Genomic DNA, 15,749 nt, shown 5'->3' with positions numbered 1-15,749 from the left:
ACCAGTTCCAGAATCTTGATTCTGTAAATGAAGGAACTGGCCCTGCTCTCACAGAACTTCGTAATTTAGGGAACACTTGTTACATGAACTCAGTGCCTGTATAATATTACCCATATAATATATGCCTGTATAATATTCCAAGTTTGACTGATTACCACCAGAACCAGTATAAGAAGGACATTAGCAGGTCAAATTTGTTGGGACATAAAGGCAAGGTGGCAGAAGAATTTGGTCAGATTATAAAAACCTTATGGGCAGGACAGCACAGGTGTATCAACCCAAAACACTTAAGGATGACTATTGGAGGGGCCGGAGAGATAGCATGGAGGTAGAGCGTTTGCCTTGCATGTAGAAGGATGGTAGTTCGAATCCCTCCATCCCATACGGTCCCTCGAGCCTGCCAGGAGTGATTTCTGAGCGAAGAGCCAGGAATAACCCCTAAGCGCTGCCAGGTGTGACCCAAAACCAAACAAGCAAACAAAAAATGACTATTGGAAAGGTAAATAATCAGTTTGCAGGAGAGTCAACAGGATACACATGAACTACTCCTATTCTTGATAGAGGGTCTTCATCAAGACTTGAACAAAGATGATATACAGAATAGACATATAGAAGAAAGTAGAGATCATCTTGTTGACTCAAAAAACAAATCTTGGCAGTTTAATGAGTCTATTATTGCTCTTTTCCAAGGTCAGCTTAAATCTACAATTCAATGCCTCCATCTGCCATGAAGACTCTCAGACATCAGAGATCTTTGCTCATATATCCTTGCCTTTGACATCTTCAGATAAATGCAGGTTGCAAGATTGCTTTAAAGTGTTTTTTAAAGAACACAGCAGGATTCCTTAAAAAGGACAGAAATTTGGGGCCGGAGAGATAGCATAGAGGTAAGGCATTTGCCTTTCATGCAGAAAGTCATTGGTTCAAATCCTGGCATCCCATATGGTCCCCGAGCCTGCCAGGAGTGATTTCTGAGCGTGTAGCCAGGAGTAACCCCTGAGCTTTGCCGGGTGTGACCCGGCACACAAAGGACAGAAATTGAAAACTACCACCTGTGCTCTTAATATATTAGAAACAATTCTTCTACGTTGGCAAGAAGATGAAAAAACTACAGACCTACGTGAACTTCCTTTAGAAAACTTTGATCTAAGGGGCTGGAGAGATAGCATAGAGGTGGGGCTTTTGTTTTGCATGCAGAAGGATGATGGTTCGAATACCGGCATCCCATATGGTCCCCTGAGCCTGCCAGAAGCGATTTCTGAGCATAGAGCCAGGAGTAACCCCTGAGCACTGCCAGGTGTGATCCAAAAACCAAAAAGAAAAAAAAGAAAAGAAAACTTTGACTATCACAGTACACTATGGACTTTAAGAAGAACCATGAGGAATATATATTATTTTCTGTTTTAAAGTCTTAGTATATGTGCTGCCGAAGCGAGCACTTGTTTTAAAGTCTTATTGTGAAATGGAAAAGGGTCATTTGCACAGCTTATAGTAAAAATACACCAAGAAATGTTGGTTTAAATTTGATGATCAAGAAGTTTCAGAAAAAGCTCACTTGTCTATAAAATCCTCAGCAGCTTATATTCTTGTTTGTTTTGTGTTTTTGATCCTTTGGTCTGTCTTTGTTTATGTGTAGCGCCACCTTTATGTATAAGGTGGTTTCTTTTTTCCCAGGAAGATGATGCCACCGCTGCCACAGCAGTCACACTGGTGCTTATGGTACCACTCTGGTATAAGTTTGAAGAATCTATATAAATCAACTCAGCTGGACTTGCACAACACCATTAGCATGTGAACTGCTCAAGGTCCTCTTCAATGGCTCATCCTACATGAAGTTCTCCTGCTCTATGTTATCATTCTAGCAGCTGCTGCTGTTGGGAGTCACTGGAGTCTTTGAACTGCGAGTCATCTCAAAAAAGAAGGCAGACACACCACTCTTACCGACATGTTCTCAGTGGTCTATTTCTACCACTTCATTTCACCACAGACTGTTGTTCACAACTGCTTTCAGCTTTTGAGAGATCCTCGGATCTAGGACAGTTACCAATCTGTGAAGGCTGCGAGCCTTTTTTCACACTCCACAAGGCTGTATTGCGGACTGAAGTTGGGATCTATAATGTATCTACCCTCCTCAAACTATCTTCAAAAGATTTAGGGGATATAATGTATACCCTCTTTGTACACTTATTTGGGGGGGCATACCCAGCAGTGCTCAGGAGTTACAGTATATAAAAATCTATAAAAGAGATTAAAAGATATATTTGAAGCAAAGTAAGAACATAAACTTTTCAAAGCAAAATAGACAGCATTGCCTCTTCAGAATTTTTTTAGACAATCCAGACATCTTCATTGGACCATATGCTTAAAACTTTCACTAACCTGGTGGCTTGAATCTTCAGTGCTCTGCTTTATAAAGTCTTCCAGTTCCTGTTTATCTTTCAATGTCTTCTCTAACTGATCATTTGCTTGCCTTAGCATCACCTGTAGTTTTTTGACCTATACATTTTAAAAGATCAATTAGAAAGAGGAACCAAAATTCTTACATAAAGTATATTTCATAACTCCAATGATTCCCTCCCACAATAATTTTAAAATATAGTGGGGGGTTGAAATCCTAGCAGTGCTTGGGGGTCTGGGTGTTGCTCTCTGTGATACTTGGTCCAAAAATGTAGACCTGGGGCTGGGAGAGATAGCATGGAGGTAAAGGCGTTTGTCTTGCATGCAGAAGAATGGTGGTTCAAATCCCGGCATCCCATATGGTCCCCCGAGCCTGCCAGGAGCGATTTCTGAGCATAGAGCCAGGAGGAACCCCTGAGCATCACCGGGTGTGGCCACCCTCCCCCCAAAGTAAGTGCTTTTGGGGCCGGAGCAATAGCACAGCAATAAGGCGTTTGCCTTGCACGTGGCTGACCCAGGACCAACTTGGGTTTGACTCCCAATCTCTGGCATCCCATATGGTCCCCCGAGCCAGGAGCTATTTCTGAGTGCATAGTCAGGAATAACCCCTGAGCATCACCGGGTGTGGCCCCAAAAATCAAACCCTCCCCGCCAAAAAAAGTTAAGTACAGCAGCTGATAAAGGTTTGATCCCCAGCGCACATATGGCCCCTGAGCACCACCAATAATAATTCCTTCGATACAGAAGATACAGATACAGGAGTAACCACTGGCACCTCTGGGTGTGGGCCCCAAAATCATAAGAAGAAAATAATGACAACAGCAATTTATTTCTTTTATTTTTATTTATTTATTTTTTGGCTTTTGGGTCACACCCGGCAGCACTCAGGTTACTTCTGGTTCTATGCTCAGAAATTGCTCCTGGCAGGTTCGGGGGACCATATGGGATGCCGGGATTCGAACCACTGACCTTCTGCATGCAAGGCAAATGCTTATCTCCATGCTATCTCTCCAGTCCCACAGCAAAAATTTTTAAGTGCTTTATGTCCTGGATCCACTAACTGGATTCCTGGATCCTGGCTACCGTAACTATATGCTCTATCTATGTTTCTAATCTACAACTCATACTAAAACTACGATTTTTCTTTTTTTCTTTTTTTTTTTTTTTTTTTGCAGAAGAAGGAACTATACCAAGTAATGCTCAGTACTTAACTCCTGTCTTTGCTCAGGGGTCACACCTGATGATTTTCAAGGGACCATATGGTTACCAGGGAGTGAACCTGAATCAACTCTGTGCAATGTAAGCTCCCTACCTACTATCTTTTGGCGCCTAAACTTTTTTCTTTTTTTTTTTTGTTTTGTTTTTGGGTCACACCTAGCAGTGCTCAGGGGTTATTCCTGGCTCTATGCTCAAAAATCGCCCCTGGGGACCATATGGGATGCTGGGATTCGAACCACCGTCCTTAAGCATGAAAGGCAAACACCTTACCTCCATGCTATCTCTCCGGCCTCTAAACTTTTCTTTCTAATAAAGTAAAATTCAGGGCTGAAGTGATAGTATAGCAGACAGCATTTACCTTGCACATAGGTAATCTGGGTTCAATCCCTGACACCTTATTTGGCACCCCAAGTCTGCCAGCAGTGATCCCTGAGCATAGGCAAGGAGTAACCTCAGTACTATTAGATGTGCCCACCCATCAAAAAATATTTTCTTTTTTTTTTTGGGTTTTTGGGCCACACCCGGTGACACTCAGGGGTTACTCCTGGCTATGCGCTCAGAAGTCGCTCCTGGCTTGGGGGACCATATGGGACGCCGGGGGATCGAACCGCGGTCCGTCCTAGGCTAGCGCAGGCAAGGCAGGCACCTTACTTCTAGCGCCACCGCCCGGCCCAAAAGAGGTTTTTTTTTTGGTTTTTGAGCCACACCCAGCGGTGCTCAGGGGTTACTCCTGGCTGTCTGCTCAGAAATAGCTCCTGGCAGGCACGGGGGACCATATGGGACACGGGGATTCGAACCAACTACCTTTGGTCCTGGATCCGCTGCTTGCAAGGCAAACACCACTGTGCTCTCTCTCCGGGCCCCCAAAAATATTTTCAAATCAAATTTCCCTATTTAAAACTCCTAAGTGCTTCTGAAGTCTGGTAAAATTTAAATCCCTTCAATCACCCCCTTCCATAAGAGATTTCATCATGACCTTTCCTTTATAGTTTCTTCTCATTTTTTATTTGGCATTTTCTCTCTCTTTATCTCTCTCATCACATGAACTATATCTATATTTCCTAGAATACATCATTTTTGTTCACAACTTCTTTTCTTTGTACATCTTTCCATTCAACATCCTTCTTCCATTTCTTTTTCTTGCCTTTATTCTAGCCTTGAAACAAATAGTTTAAGTATGATTTTCCCTGGTACACAATTAAATTAAATGTCGCTATTCCTCCTCTAATTCTAAATGTTCATAAAAAGAAATAAACATATTAAACTTGATAGCTTGGTTGGCCACACTGACAGTTCTTTATGGACAGGATTACATTTTCTCAAACTAGTTAGGACACAGCAAAAAAAAAAAAAAAAGTACAAATGAAGTATCAGTAAAATGACTACTGAATCAATTAGGGGATACAAGGCAATCAATTTCCACACCACCTTAGCAGATGTCAACTATATTACTTTCACAAATAGCTTTAGAAATAAACAACCAAGAGTTCATATACTGATTAGTAATCAAGCTTTTATTCAATTAGTTAATAGTCAATCTCATCTTCCTAAATAATCACATCTCAAAGTATCTATACACTCATGGCAAACTCATTTTTAGGAGTTGGACATAAATGTTATGTTTGAGGCAAGAGCCACGCTGAACTATGTGATTCTGAGCAATCATCTAAAACAAAGGTGCACAAAATGTGCTTTTTTTTTTTTTCCAAAATATGGAACACGTCATGAATGTGTGTTATCCTTGTGCGGGGGCCATGCTAATCTCTGTATTCCAATTTTAGTATATGTCGAAGCGAGCACCACAAAATGTATTTTCAATGTAACTGCCACTGCATGTGCTGGATTATTTAATATTTAACAAGGTGGACTGAATTCATAAAGTAAATGGAAAGGGGAAAAAAAAAGCCAACAATTCTGTACCATCAATGAAAACTCTTAACAGCTTACCAACTTGGCATATCCAAAAGAAACTCACCTGATCTCTTGTTTCAGCCTCCTGAATCTGAATTCCTTGTAATTGTTTTTCATAATTAGAACACATATCGCAACGTCTACCAAGTTTATTTCCAGCATTATGTACCTGAAGGGACCAAAATTACCTTTTTTTAATCAGGCAGAACAAAATTTGATAGCATCTCTAGGAGGAACACATGCATATACTGACCTATGCTACTCTGTGGAGAACTTAGTTAATACTTTCTTCAGGGACTTAAGGAACAGTTACACAATAGAATATTCTAGGGTGCTGAAGTGTAGTACAGCAGGCAAGGTGCTTGCTTACCTTGCATCCAGCTGATCTGAGTTCCCTGGTACCCCATATGGTTCCTCAGACCCCCTGGGAGTGACCTTTGAACACACAGCCAAGTGTGGGCCCAAAACAAAACCAAACCAAAAAAAAAAAAAAAAAAAAAAGAAGGATATTCTAAAAATTCATGAGTTTCAAAACAAAGTATAACAAGAAAACAAAAAACAAGTTTTTTTCTTTGTATTTTTATTTTTTAAAATTATTTTCGAAGTACTCAGGGTATTCCTGTCTTTGCACTCAGGTGGTGGTGGAACATATGTAGTGCCTGGGACCAAGCCATAGCATGTTGTTTCTGGTTCCTCATTTATTTGTTTGTTTTTAAACAAGGGGGCCTTACCAGTTGGTCCCCTGGTTATAGTTCTTTGAGGTACCTCCTAGCACAGGGACAGTTAAACACAAAGCAAGCATAAGATACACAGGGCCAGAGGAGCAGTGGCGCAGAGCGGAAAGGTGGCTGCTTTGCTGGCGCTAGCCTAGGACGGACCACAGTTCGATCCCCCAGTCTCCCATATGGTCCCCCAAGCCAGGAGCGATTTCTGAGCGCATAGCCAAGGGTAACCCTTGGGCATCACTGGTTGAGCTCCACAGGATGTGGCCAAACTAGCACTCATTCCCTAAAAATCTCCTGCAAACCATAATTAGGCTTTTTTTTTTTTAAATACAAGATGATTGCTCCAAATTCAGAGATGGCACTTTATGCAGAGAAGAACCATATATGATTAGCAAGCTAATTTTCATCTCTGCCATTATCACTGGGAATAGTCAAAGCACAATATGACAAAGTCTAGACAATAAAATCTAACATTAACATCTAGTTACAGGCAACTCAAGGGACTAATTACTGAAAGAACAGGATAATTCCAGAACTATCCAGAACTCTGCAAAGTGAACGAGAGAGAAAAAGGTCAGGAAGATAATTCACCTCTTTTTGCAGGAGATTCCATTCCGTTTCACTGACTAAGCGGTAACCACTGGGGGATACATAAGCACTTTCCATACCCTGGGTCACACTGGAGAGAAGAGATGCTGTCTCTTCTTGTTCTGGTGTCATTGCCTTGATTGCTTTTTCTTGATCTTTGGTTAACATAAATCCACTTGGCATTTGTAGTGACCCAAGGGAGGCAGTATCAAAGTTTTCAGATACTGAATCTGCTCCTACCAATGGTCCAAAATCCGATTCGTCCAGGTTTCCAGCAGATTTTGCTTTGAAGTTATGACCTAAAGCTTTGGGTTGCAGTGAGCCTGAGGTTCCCAAGCTGTCTGTAGACTGTGCTCTTCTGAGTCCATCCTTAAACATGTCATTGTCCGATTTATTGAATGGATCTCCAGACGGCAAAAGTAAGTCTGCATCCAAAGAATGAACTGAACCATGCATGCTATCTAAATGTTCCTGAAATGTGAAAAAAAATGTGAAAATAAACACCCAAGTTGGACAGCTTTCTATTCTCAAATAGAAAACTACCATATATTAAAAGTATTATCCCATATTACACATGATGAAAATTAGCATGCTATCCTCCTATAGTCATTAAACAATTATTTAGTCTTTTCTATGTCAGGCTCTAGGCATTCAAAATTAATGAGCAACCTCTGACCTCAAGATGCTCATAGTTTCATTAAAAAAAAACAGTGTGCTATTAAAAAGACAGAATGGAGCTAAACATCGACTAAATGCTATGAGACGGAAGGAGAAGAATTTGGTCTAGAAATAGGAAAGGTTTCCTGAACTTTACTGCTGAATGCATGTTGAATACAAGGTATTTGTTTATATTCATCTGATGAAGGAATTTATTAATTTTTAATATTGGGAGTAATTTATCATTTATATTATTACAATATTAATAACACTAATTTCAAACCATGACTAGCATGCTGCAGGCAAATCAGACCATCACAGACAAATTTGCAGAATGAAAAAAATGACCAAAAGAGGGCCAGAGAGATAACATGGAGGTAGGGTGTTTGCCTTGCATGCATAAGGACGGCAGATCGAATCCCAGCATTCCATATGGTCTCCTGAGACTGCCAGGAGCAATTTCTGAATGTAGAGCCAGGAGTAACCCCTGAGCGTTGCTGGGTGTGACCCAAAAAACGAAAAACCAAAAACAAACAAAACCCAACAACAACAACAACAACAACCAACAAAAAACCTTTATACGGGGCGGCGAGGTGGTGCTAGAGGCAAGGTGTCTGCCTTGCAAGCGCTAGCCAAGGAAAGGACCAGGGTTCGATCCCCCAGCGTCCCATATGGTCCCCCCAAGCCAGGGGCAATTTCTGAGCGCGTAGCCAGGAGTAACCCCTGAGCATCTAACGGGTGTGGCCCGAAATACCAAAAAAAAAAAAAAAAAACAAAAAACCCAAAAAAAAACAAAAACCTTTATACTCTTAAACTAGAGAACCTAGAAGAAATTAATAGATTCTTAGAGTCAGGTAATCTCCCAAAGCTGAATGAGAATGAATAGAAAGCCTAAACAGACCAATCACAAGTAAGGAAATTGAAATTCATTTTTAATTGTAATTAATAATCTCCCAAGAACAAAAATTCTGGCTCAGATGGACTAGTGAGCTCTAACAAACTTTTAAAGATTTTTACTCCTTATGCTCTTTCAAAACATCAAAGACACAAAAATCCTTTCTAACACTTTCTATGAAGGTAGCATTATATTAATACCCAAAACTGACACTTACAAAAAAAATTTTCAGATCAATTTACTCAATGAACACCAACGCAAAAATTCCTAACAAAAATCTTAGCAAACCGAATCCAACAACAGATCAAAAATAATCATTCACCATGATCAAGTGGGACTCATCCCAGTTATCTAGGGATGGTTCATCACATGCAAAACTTAACATAAAACGCCATATTAATAAAAGGACAAATAAAAATCATATGATCAGGGGCCGGGAAGGTGGCGCTAGAGGTAAGGTGTCTGCCTTGCAAGCGCTAGCGTAGGACAGACCGTGGTTCGATCCCCCGGCGTCCCATATGGTCCCCCTAAGCCAGGAGCGATTTCTGAGCGCATAGCCAGGAGTAACCCCTGAGTGTCAAACGGGTATGGGCCAAAAACCAAAAAAAAAAAAAAAAAAAAAAAAAATCATATGATCATATCAACTGATTCAGAGGAAGCTTTTGACAAAATCCAACATCCATTTATGATAAAACCCTTAACAAAATAGGGATAGAAGAAACTATTGAAGAGTAATGGCTATCTATAACAAGTCCACAGCTAATATTCTTTTTCTTTTGTTTGGTTTATGGGTCACACCCAGCAACGCTCAGGGGTTACTCCTGGCTCTACACTCAAAAATCGCTCCTGGCAAGCTTGGGGGACCATATGGGATGCTGGGAATAGAACTACCATCCGTCCTGGATCAGCTGCATGCAAAGCAAAAGCCCTACTGCTGTGCTCTCTCTGGCTCTACAGCTAGTATTGTTTTGTTTGTTTTGTTTTTTGATTTTCGGGTCACACCCAGCAGCACTAAGGTTACTCCAGGCTCTACAATCAGAAATCACTCCTGGCAGGCTCGGGGGAACATATGGGATGCTGGGATTCGAACCACCATCCTTCTGCATGCAAGGCAAACACACTACCTCCATGCTATCTCTCCAGCCACAACACAGCTAGTATTCTTAATGGTGAAAAACTGAAAGCATACCCTTTGAGATTAGGTACAAGGCAAGGTTATCCACTGTCTCCAGTTTTATTCAACATAGTATTTTCAATATAATATTATATGTCCTAGCTACAGCAACCAGGCAAAAAAAACAAATCAAAGGGAAATAAATTAAAAAAGAAAAAGTAAAGTGATCACTATTTGCAGATGACATGATTTTATACATAAACCCTAAAGAGCCCACAAAAGCTCCTAGAAACAATAAACCAATATAGCAAAGTAGCCTGCTACAAAGTCATATACAAACATGAATCACATTCTTATACACAAATAATAAATTAGGGGAGAAAAGATCAAGGAGTCTATTCCATTTAAAATAATTTCCAAAAACATCAAGTACATAGGAATCAAATTAACAAAAAAAGAGGGAGATCTATACAATGAAAACTTCAAAACACCTATGAAACAACAGAAAATCTTAAGAAAGCAAAAAAAAGTCCCATGCTCATGGACTGGAAGAATCAATACTGTTAAAATGACTATTCTATCTGGCAGTGCTTGTGGGATCTATGGGATGTTTGGAATCAAACCCAGATTGGCCATGTGCACCCTAGATCCAGCCCCATTCGACCAATGCAAGAATTACTTAAATTTTCTACTTCAAGTATTTCTACTTTATCCATTCCCAATAACTGAAAATATTCTAACCTCTCCATCACAAGCTCTAAAGCATTATCACTGTTTCTGGACTTAAAATCCAATATTGATTAATAAAACACACAATCTTTCCTTCAGATTTACTCTTTTAAAAGTTCACAAGATTAGGGGCCGGGCGGTGGCGCTAAAGGTAAGGTGCCTGCCTTGCCAGCCCTAGCCTAGGACGGACCGCGGTTCGATCCCTCGGTGTCCCATATGGTCCCCCAAGCCAGGAGTGACTTCTGAGTGCATAGCCAGGAGAGTAACCCCTGAGCGTCAAACGGGTGTGGCCCAAAAACCAAAAAAAAAAAAAAAGTTCACAAGATTAGTAATATTAATTATTCATATCACAGTATTTTGTAAATATTATTTTTAAACTCAAGTGTTTTAATTTTAGAACCACTGGGGAATAAAGGTAGAGACAATTAAAATGCAACATGCTACTAAAAACCCTAGGATACTATAAAAACAAAATAAGTACACTAACATGTATGAGAAGCTAAAACTGTTAATATCATCAATATACCAATTTAAACTGCAAAATTACTGTACCTCCTCGTTTGATAACTGGGCTGATAATTCTTCTTGAGTCAAAGCACATACAACTGGTACTTTCACTTCTTCCTCAACATCTGGTTTTTTTTTATCCTTTCTCTTAATAAGTCTTTGTTGTTCATCTTCGTCCTATATATTACAAATAAAAAAAATAATTATACAGTTAATCTACAGTTCCCTAACTATGCAAAACAAAGAGAACAGAGTTTTATGATAAGAAATAAAAGGCAAAGGAAAAAAAAAAAGAAAAAGAAATAAAAGGCACTTAATTTTTTTTTTTTGTTTGTTTGTTTTTTTGGGCCACACCTGGCGGTGCTCAGGGGTTACTCCTGGCTGCCTGCTCAGAAATAGCTCCTGGCAGGCACGGGGGACCATATGGGACACCGGGATTCGAACCAACCACCTTTGGTCCTGGATCAGCTGCTTGCAAGGCAAACGCCACTGTGCTATCTCTCCGGGCCTGGCACTTAATTTTTTGTTTTGTAATCATGTCTAAGGTTATCAGGTAACAGTACATTTAAATTTTTGTATTATTTTACTGTTATTTTTTGAAGAGCAGGCAACATAGTTGCAACTGTTAACATTTACTGATTTTCATGTACAAAGTTGTTGTACCTTCATAACAGCCCAAGTGCTCAGACCCCTATACCTCCATCTCATGTTATCTTCTAGTTAGTTCTTTCCTTCCACTTCACTATCCCACTGCTTGGTAATCTTAGTTCTAAAATCAAAAGGCTAAGGGTATGTCCTCATTCAATATCACCTGTTTCCTTGTTTTATTTCTCTAAATACCACAGATGAGTAAAACAATCTATTGGTCTTTTCCCTCTGACTTATTTCATTTGACCTGATGTTCTCCAATCCATTCAATTTGTTTATAATGTCATAGTAGTCAAAATAAAATCTTTTTTTTTTCTTTTTTCGTTTTTGGGTCCCACCCGGCAGCACTCAAGGGTTATTCCTGGCTCCACGCTCAGAGATTGCTCCTGGCAGGCTCAAGGGACAATATGGGATGCCGGGATTTGAACCACCATCCTTCTGCATGCAAGGCAAATGCCTTACCTCCATGCAATCTCTCCGGCCCCAAAATAAAATCTTTTAATACTAAAGACACAAAGTATGAACTCTAGAATACAAAATAAATTTGAAAACAACTTTCTAAAATATGCAGTATGTGAAAGACAAAAACAAAATAAAGCAAAGTATCCTCTTCAAATGATACAAGAAAATTTACTGAAATTTTCTTCAAATTACTGTAAAATCAGGAAAAGGTTTTAATAATACATTCATATAAAGATACATATTAAAATATTATGTGAATGATTGGAGATTATGAAATTATTCACTCAACAGAGATGAGGTAGACAATTTTAATGTGTGCCTCCACCAACAGTTTAGTGTGGAGAGACAAATGCACAATTACAGTACTGTACAAATATGTGTAAGGTTCTAGGAGAAAAAAAAGGCTGGTTTTAACTGAAGGCGCTAGAAAAAAGTAACAAAGAAGGTAACACTCCAGATGAAAAAAAATTGTTTCTGTTTTGTTTTATTTTGGGGCCACATCTGGCAGTGCTCAGTGTTTACTCCTGACAGGCACAGGGGACCATATGGGATGCTGGGGATCAAACTCAGGTGGATCTTGTGCAAGGCAAGAGCCTTGGAGCCACTATAGTATCTCTCCAATCCTTCAGATGAAAATGGAAGATTCAGGGACCGGAGAGGTGGCACTAGAGGTAAGGCATGCCTTGCAAGCACTAGCCTAGGACAGACCAAGGTTCGATCCCCGGCATCCTATATGGTCCCCCCAAGCCAGGGCCAATTTCTGAGCGCATAGCCAGGAGTCACCTCTGAGCATCAAACTGGTGTGGCCCCAAAAAAACAAAAACAAATTGAAGGTTCAGCAAGATGAGTTTGTTAACTGTATGGAAGAAAACAAACAAAAAGAAAAGCAGGTAAAGGAGCACAGAAGAGCAGACATCTGAGGGATTATATTAGAAGTGAGGTACAGGGCCGGAGAGATAGCATAGCGGCGTTTGTCTTGCAAGCAGCCGACCCAGGACCTAAAGTGGTTGGTTCAAAGCCCAGATCCCATAAGGTCCCCCATGCCTGCCAGGAGCTATTTCTGAGCAGATAGCCAGGAGTAACCCTTGAGCACCACCGGGTGTGGCCCCCAAAATAAAAAAATAATAATAATAAGAAAAGATAAAAAAATAAAAAAGAGAGGTACACGAAGAAGTGGGAGGTGATTAAATTAGATTTAGATCAAATCTCAGATTCGCCTTTAGTCCCTTCTCATTTCAAGAGTTTTCCTGGTTTTTTATTTTTGCTTGTTTCTATGATTTTGTTTTAAGAACTTCATGAGATAAATACATATAAATATAATATATATGTATATATACTTATGAAGATGCCATAATTAAGAAACAAAATAAATTTTGAAAGGAAGAAATTAATAAACAACAAAAATCTAACCTAGGTCCTAAAAGATCATTTTAAATATATATATTTTGGTTTTTGGGTCATCCTGGCAATGCTCAGGGGTTACTCTAGGCTCTCTGCTCAGAAATCACTCCTGGCAGGCTGTGGGGACCATATGGAATGCCAAGTTTCAAACCACCGTCCTTCTGCATGCAAGGCAAATGCCTTATCTCCATCTTATCTCTCCGGACCCGTTATGATGTTTTGCAAACATGAACAGTGACAAAGAATATTATCTACAATATTGTTTTAAAGAGAATTTAAAAGGAACAATCTACAAGAAAACCAACTTTTGCACATTTGTTAAATACATGCTACCAGAGATTGCTGCTATAGAAAAATACACAAGATAATGTTTGTGAGAAAAATCATTTATAGGATGGGGCCGGAGAGATAGCACAGAGGTGGGGTGTTTGCCTTGCACGTGGCCAACCCAGAACAGACTGTGGTTCGATTCCCGGCATCCCATATGGTCCCCCAAGCCCTGCCAGGGGTGATTTCTGAGCTAGAGCCAGGAGTAACCCCTGAGCGCTGCCGGGTATGACCCAAACAAAACAAAACAAAACAAAAATGATTTATAAGATAAATACATTATGCTGCCAGTTGCATAATCTTCATAAACACACATATAAGCACACAGAATGGCTTGAAAGACAATGTCTAAATTACTTATGATAACAAAATTAGAAGAGCTACAGAAAAAGCCTTTGAAAACTGGAGCAATGTCATACCTCCAGCACTGTCAGGAGAGACCACTGATCACCCAGCCACAAGTAACTTAAAAAGGACAAAAAGGCAGTTACTTTGTGAAGAGTGAGATGCCAAAGACATTTTCAATTTATCACCATATTATTCCATTTTTTTACATAACATAAAGCATTTTTAACACGATGAATATTTGTGTTATGTAACTTAGTATCTAGATATTTGTTTTTGTTTTAGGATCACAACTGGAGTTGCTCAGTTTACTCCTGGCTCTATGCTCAGGGATCATTTGTGATAGTACTCAGGGGAGCATAACTGGTGTCAAGGATTATACTGGGGCCAGCAGCATACAAGGAAAGCCCCTTGATTCCTGCACCATTTCTCTAGTCCCTTATATACATATTTTTTTGAAAATGCATACCTGGCTATACTATACTCAGGGCTTACTCCTGATGAAGTTTGGGATTTGATGCTACATTTGATGCTGGGGATCAAACATAGCTGGCTATGTATAAATCCAATGCCTCACATGATACACTTTCTCTCCAGATCCCTTAAATATTTAAATATATACATATATATTTTAAAAATCACTAGAAAATGAGATTTAGGGTATACAGCACTGTAGACACCTCCTTTTTCACATCACTTGGCCTCTCTATCCTTACCCTATTCCTTTTAATTAAGACTTTTACTTAGGAAGGAATTTTTACATTTTAATTAGAGAGATTAAAAACTAGGGTCAGACCCAGCAGTGCTCAAGAGTTAATCCTGGTTAAGGGGCTCAGAGGTTATTTCTGGAGGTGGTCAAAAAAATGTGTAGTATCAGACTGTACCTGGGAAGGCTGCCTGCTAAGTATGCAGTTGCCTTTTGAACTATCTCCCCAACAATTAACAAGCCTTTAGAGAATTGTCACAAGAGATCTAGCCTCAATTAATACAATTCAGAGCCCTGCAAGAACTGAAACCAATAAAGAAGGACTTTCTCAGAAATATGCACTGTTGAATTCCATAGCCACTGGAGAGGAACATTCTTAAATCACCTTTCTCCCCAATCAAGACATTTCTTAAGTTGAAAGACAAAATTCCTCAATGCAACAATTATAATGTCCTTTGTTGTTTGTTTTGTGACGACACCAACAATGCTCAGGGGTTACTCCTGATTCTTAGGAATTATTCTTGGTGAACATCCTACCCACTTAACTATTGCTCTGACAACTACAATGTGTTTTGAATGGGACATATATGCTTCAGCTTATATAAATCTCTAGTACACATAAAATATACAATAATACACATAAAGTATACAATTCACATGAGGTGATAACTAACTAACCAAGTCCTATAAAACTACTATTATTTGGGCCTGGAGAGATAACGCAGCAGCATTTGCCTTGCAAGCAGCCGATCCAGGACCAAAGGTGGTTGGTTCGAATCCCGGTGTCCCATATGGTCCCCCGTGCATGCCAGGAGCTATTTCTGAGCAGACAGCCAGGAGTAACCCCTGAGCATTGCCGAGTGTGGCCCAAAAACCAAAAAAAAACCAAAAAAAAAAAACCTACTATTATTCACCTGATCTTTCTTCTTCAATTCTTCAACTTGTCGGAGCTGTTCTGAAGTTAGCACAATTTCCATCCGCTGCATGTCCCTCATTAGCAGACGCTGAGATTCCAAAAACTGGTCATTGGCCTTCTGCCACGTATGCTTTAACTGGTTGTGCTGTTGTCGCTCTTGCTCCAAGAGATGACAAACTATATAGAAATCCCCCAACCAGAAA

At 39.8% G+C, this 15,749-nt stretch overlaps 1 protein-coding gene and 1 pseudogene across 1 annotated transcript in view; both read right to left on the bottom strand.

Annotated features, from left to right (window-relative positions):
- The window catches only part of RABEP1 (rabaptin, RAB GTPase binding effector protein 1), a 111,343-nt gene that overhangs the window by 36,424 nt on the left and 59,170 nt on the right, over positions 1-15,749 (bottom strand). The window contains exons 7-11 of the mRNA XM_049774319.1: positions 15,545-15,723; positions 10,787-10,918; positions 6,843-7,310; positions 5,591-5,695; positions 2,380-2,496 (exon numbers count right to left, since the gene is read on the bottom strand). Coding sequence (XP_049630276.1) covers positions 2,380-2,496; positions 5,591-5,695; positions 6,843-7,310; positions 10,787-10,918; positions 15,545-15,723 — 1,001 coding nt within the window. The remainder of the gene's footprint in view (positions 1-2,379; positions 2,497-5,590; positions 5,696-6,842; positions 7,311-10,786; positions 10,919-15,544; positions 15,724-15,749) is intronic.
- LOC126029760 (uncharacterized) lies at positions 5,322-5,418 on the bottom strand (annotated as a pseudogene).

This window comes from Suncus etruscus, chromosome 1 (assembly GCF_024139225.1).
Source record: "Suncus etruscus isolate mSunEtr1 chromosome 1, mSunEtr1.pri.cur, whole genome shotgun sequence".
Classification (NCBI taxonomy): Eukaryota; Metazoa; Chordata; class Mammalia; order Eulipotyphla; family Soricidae; genus Suncus; species Suncus etruscus.
This window is presented reverse-complemented; position numbering and strand designations above follow the sequence as displayed.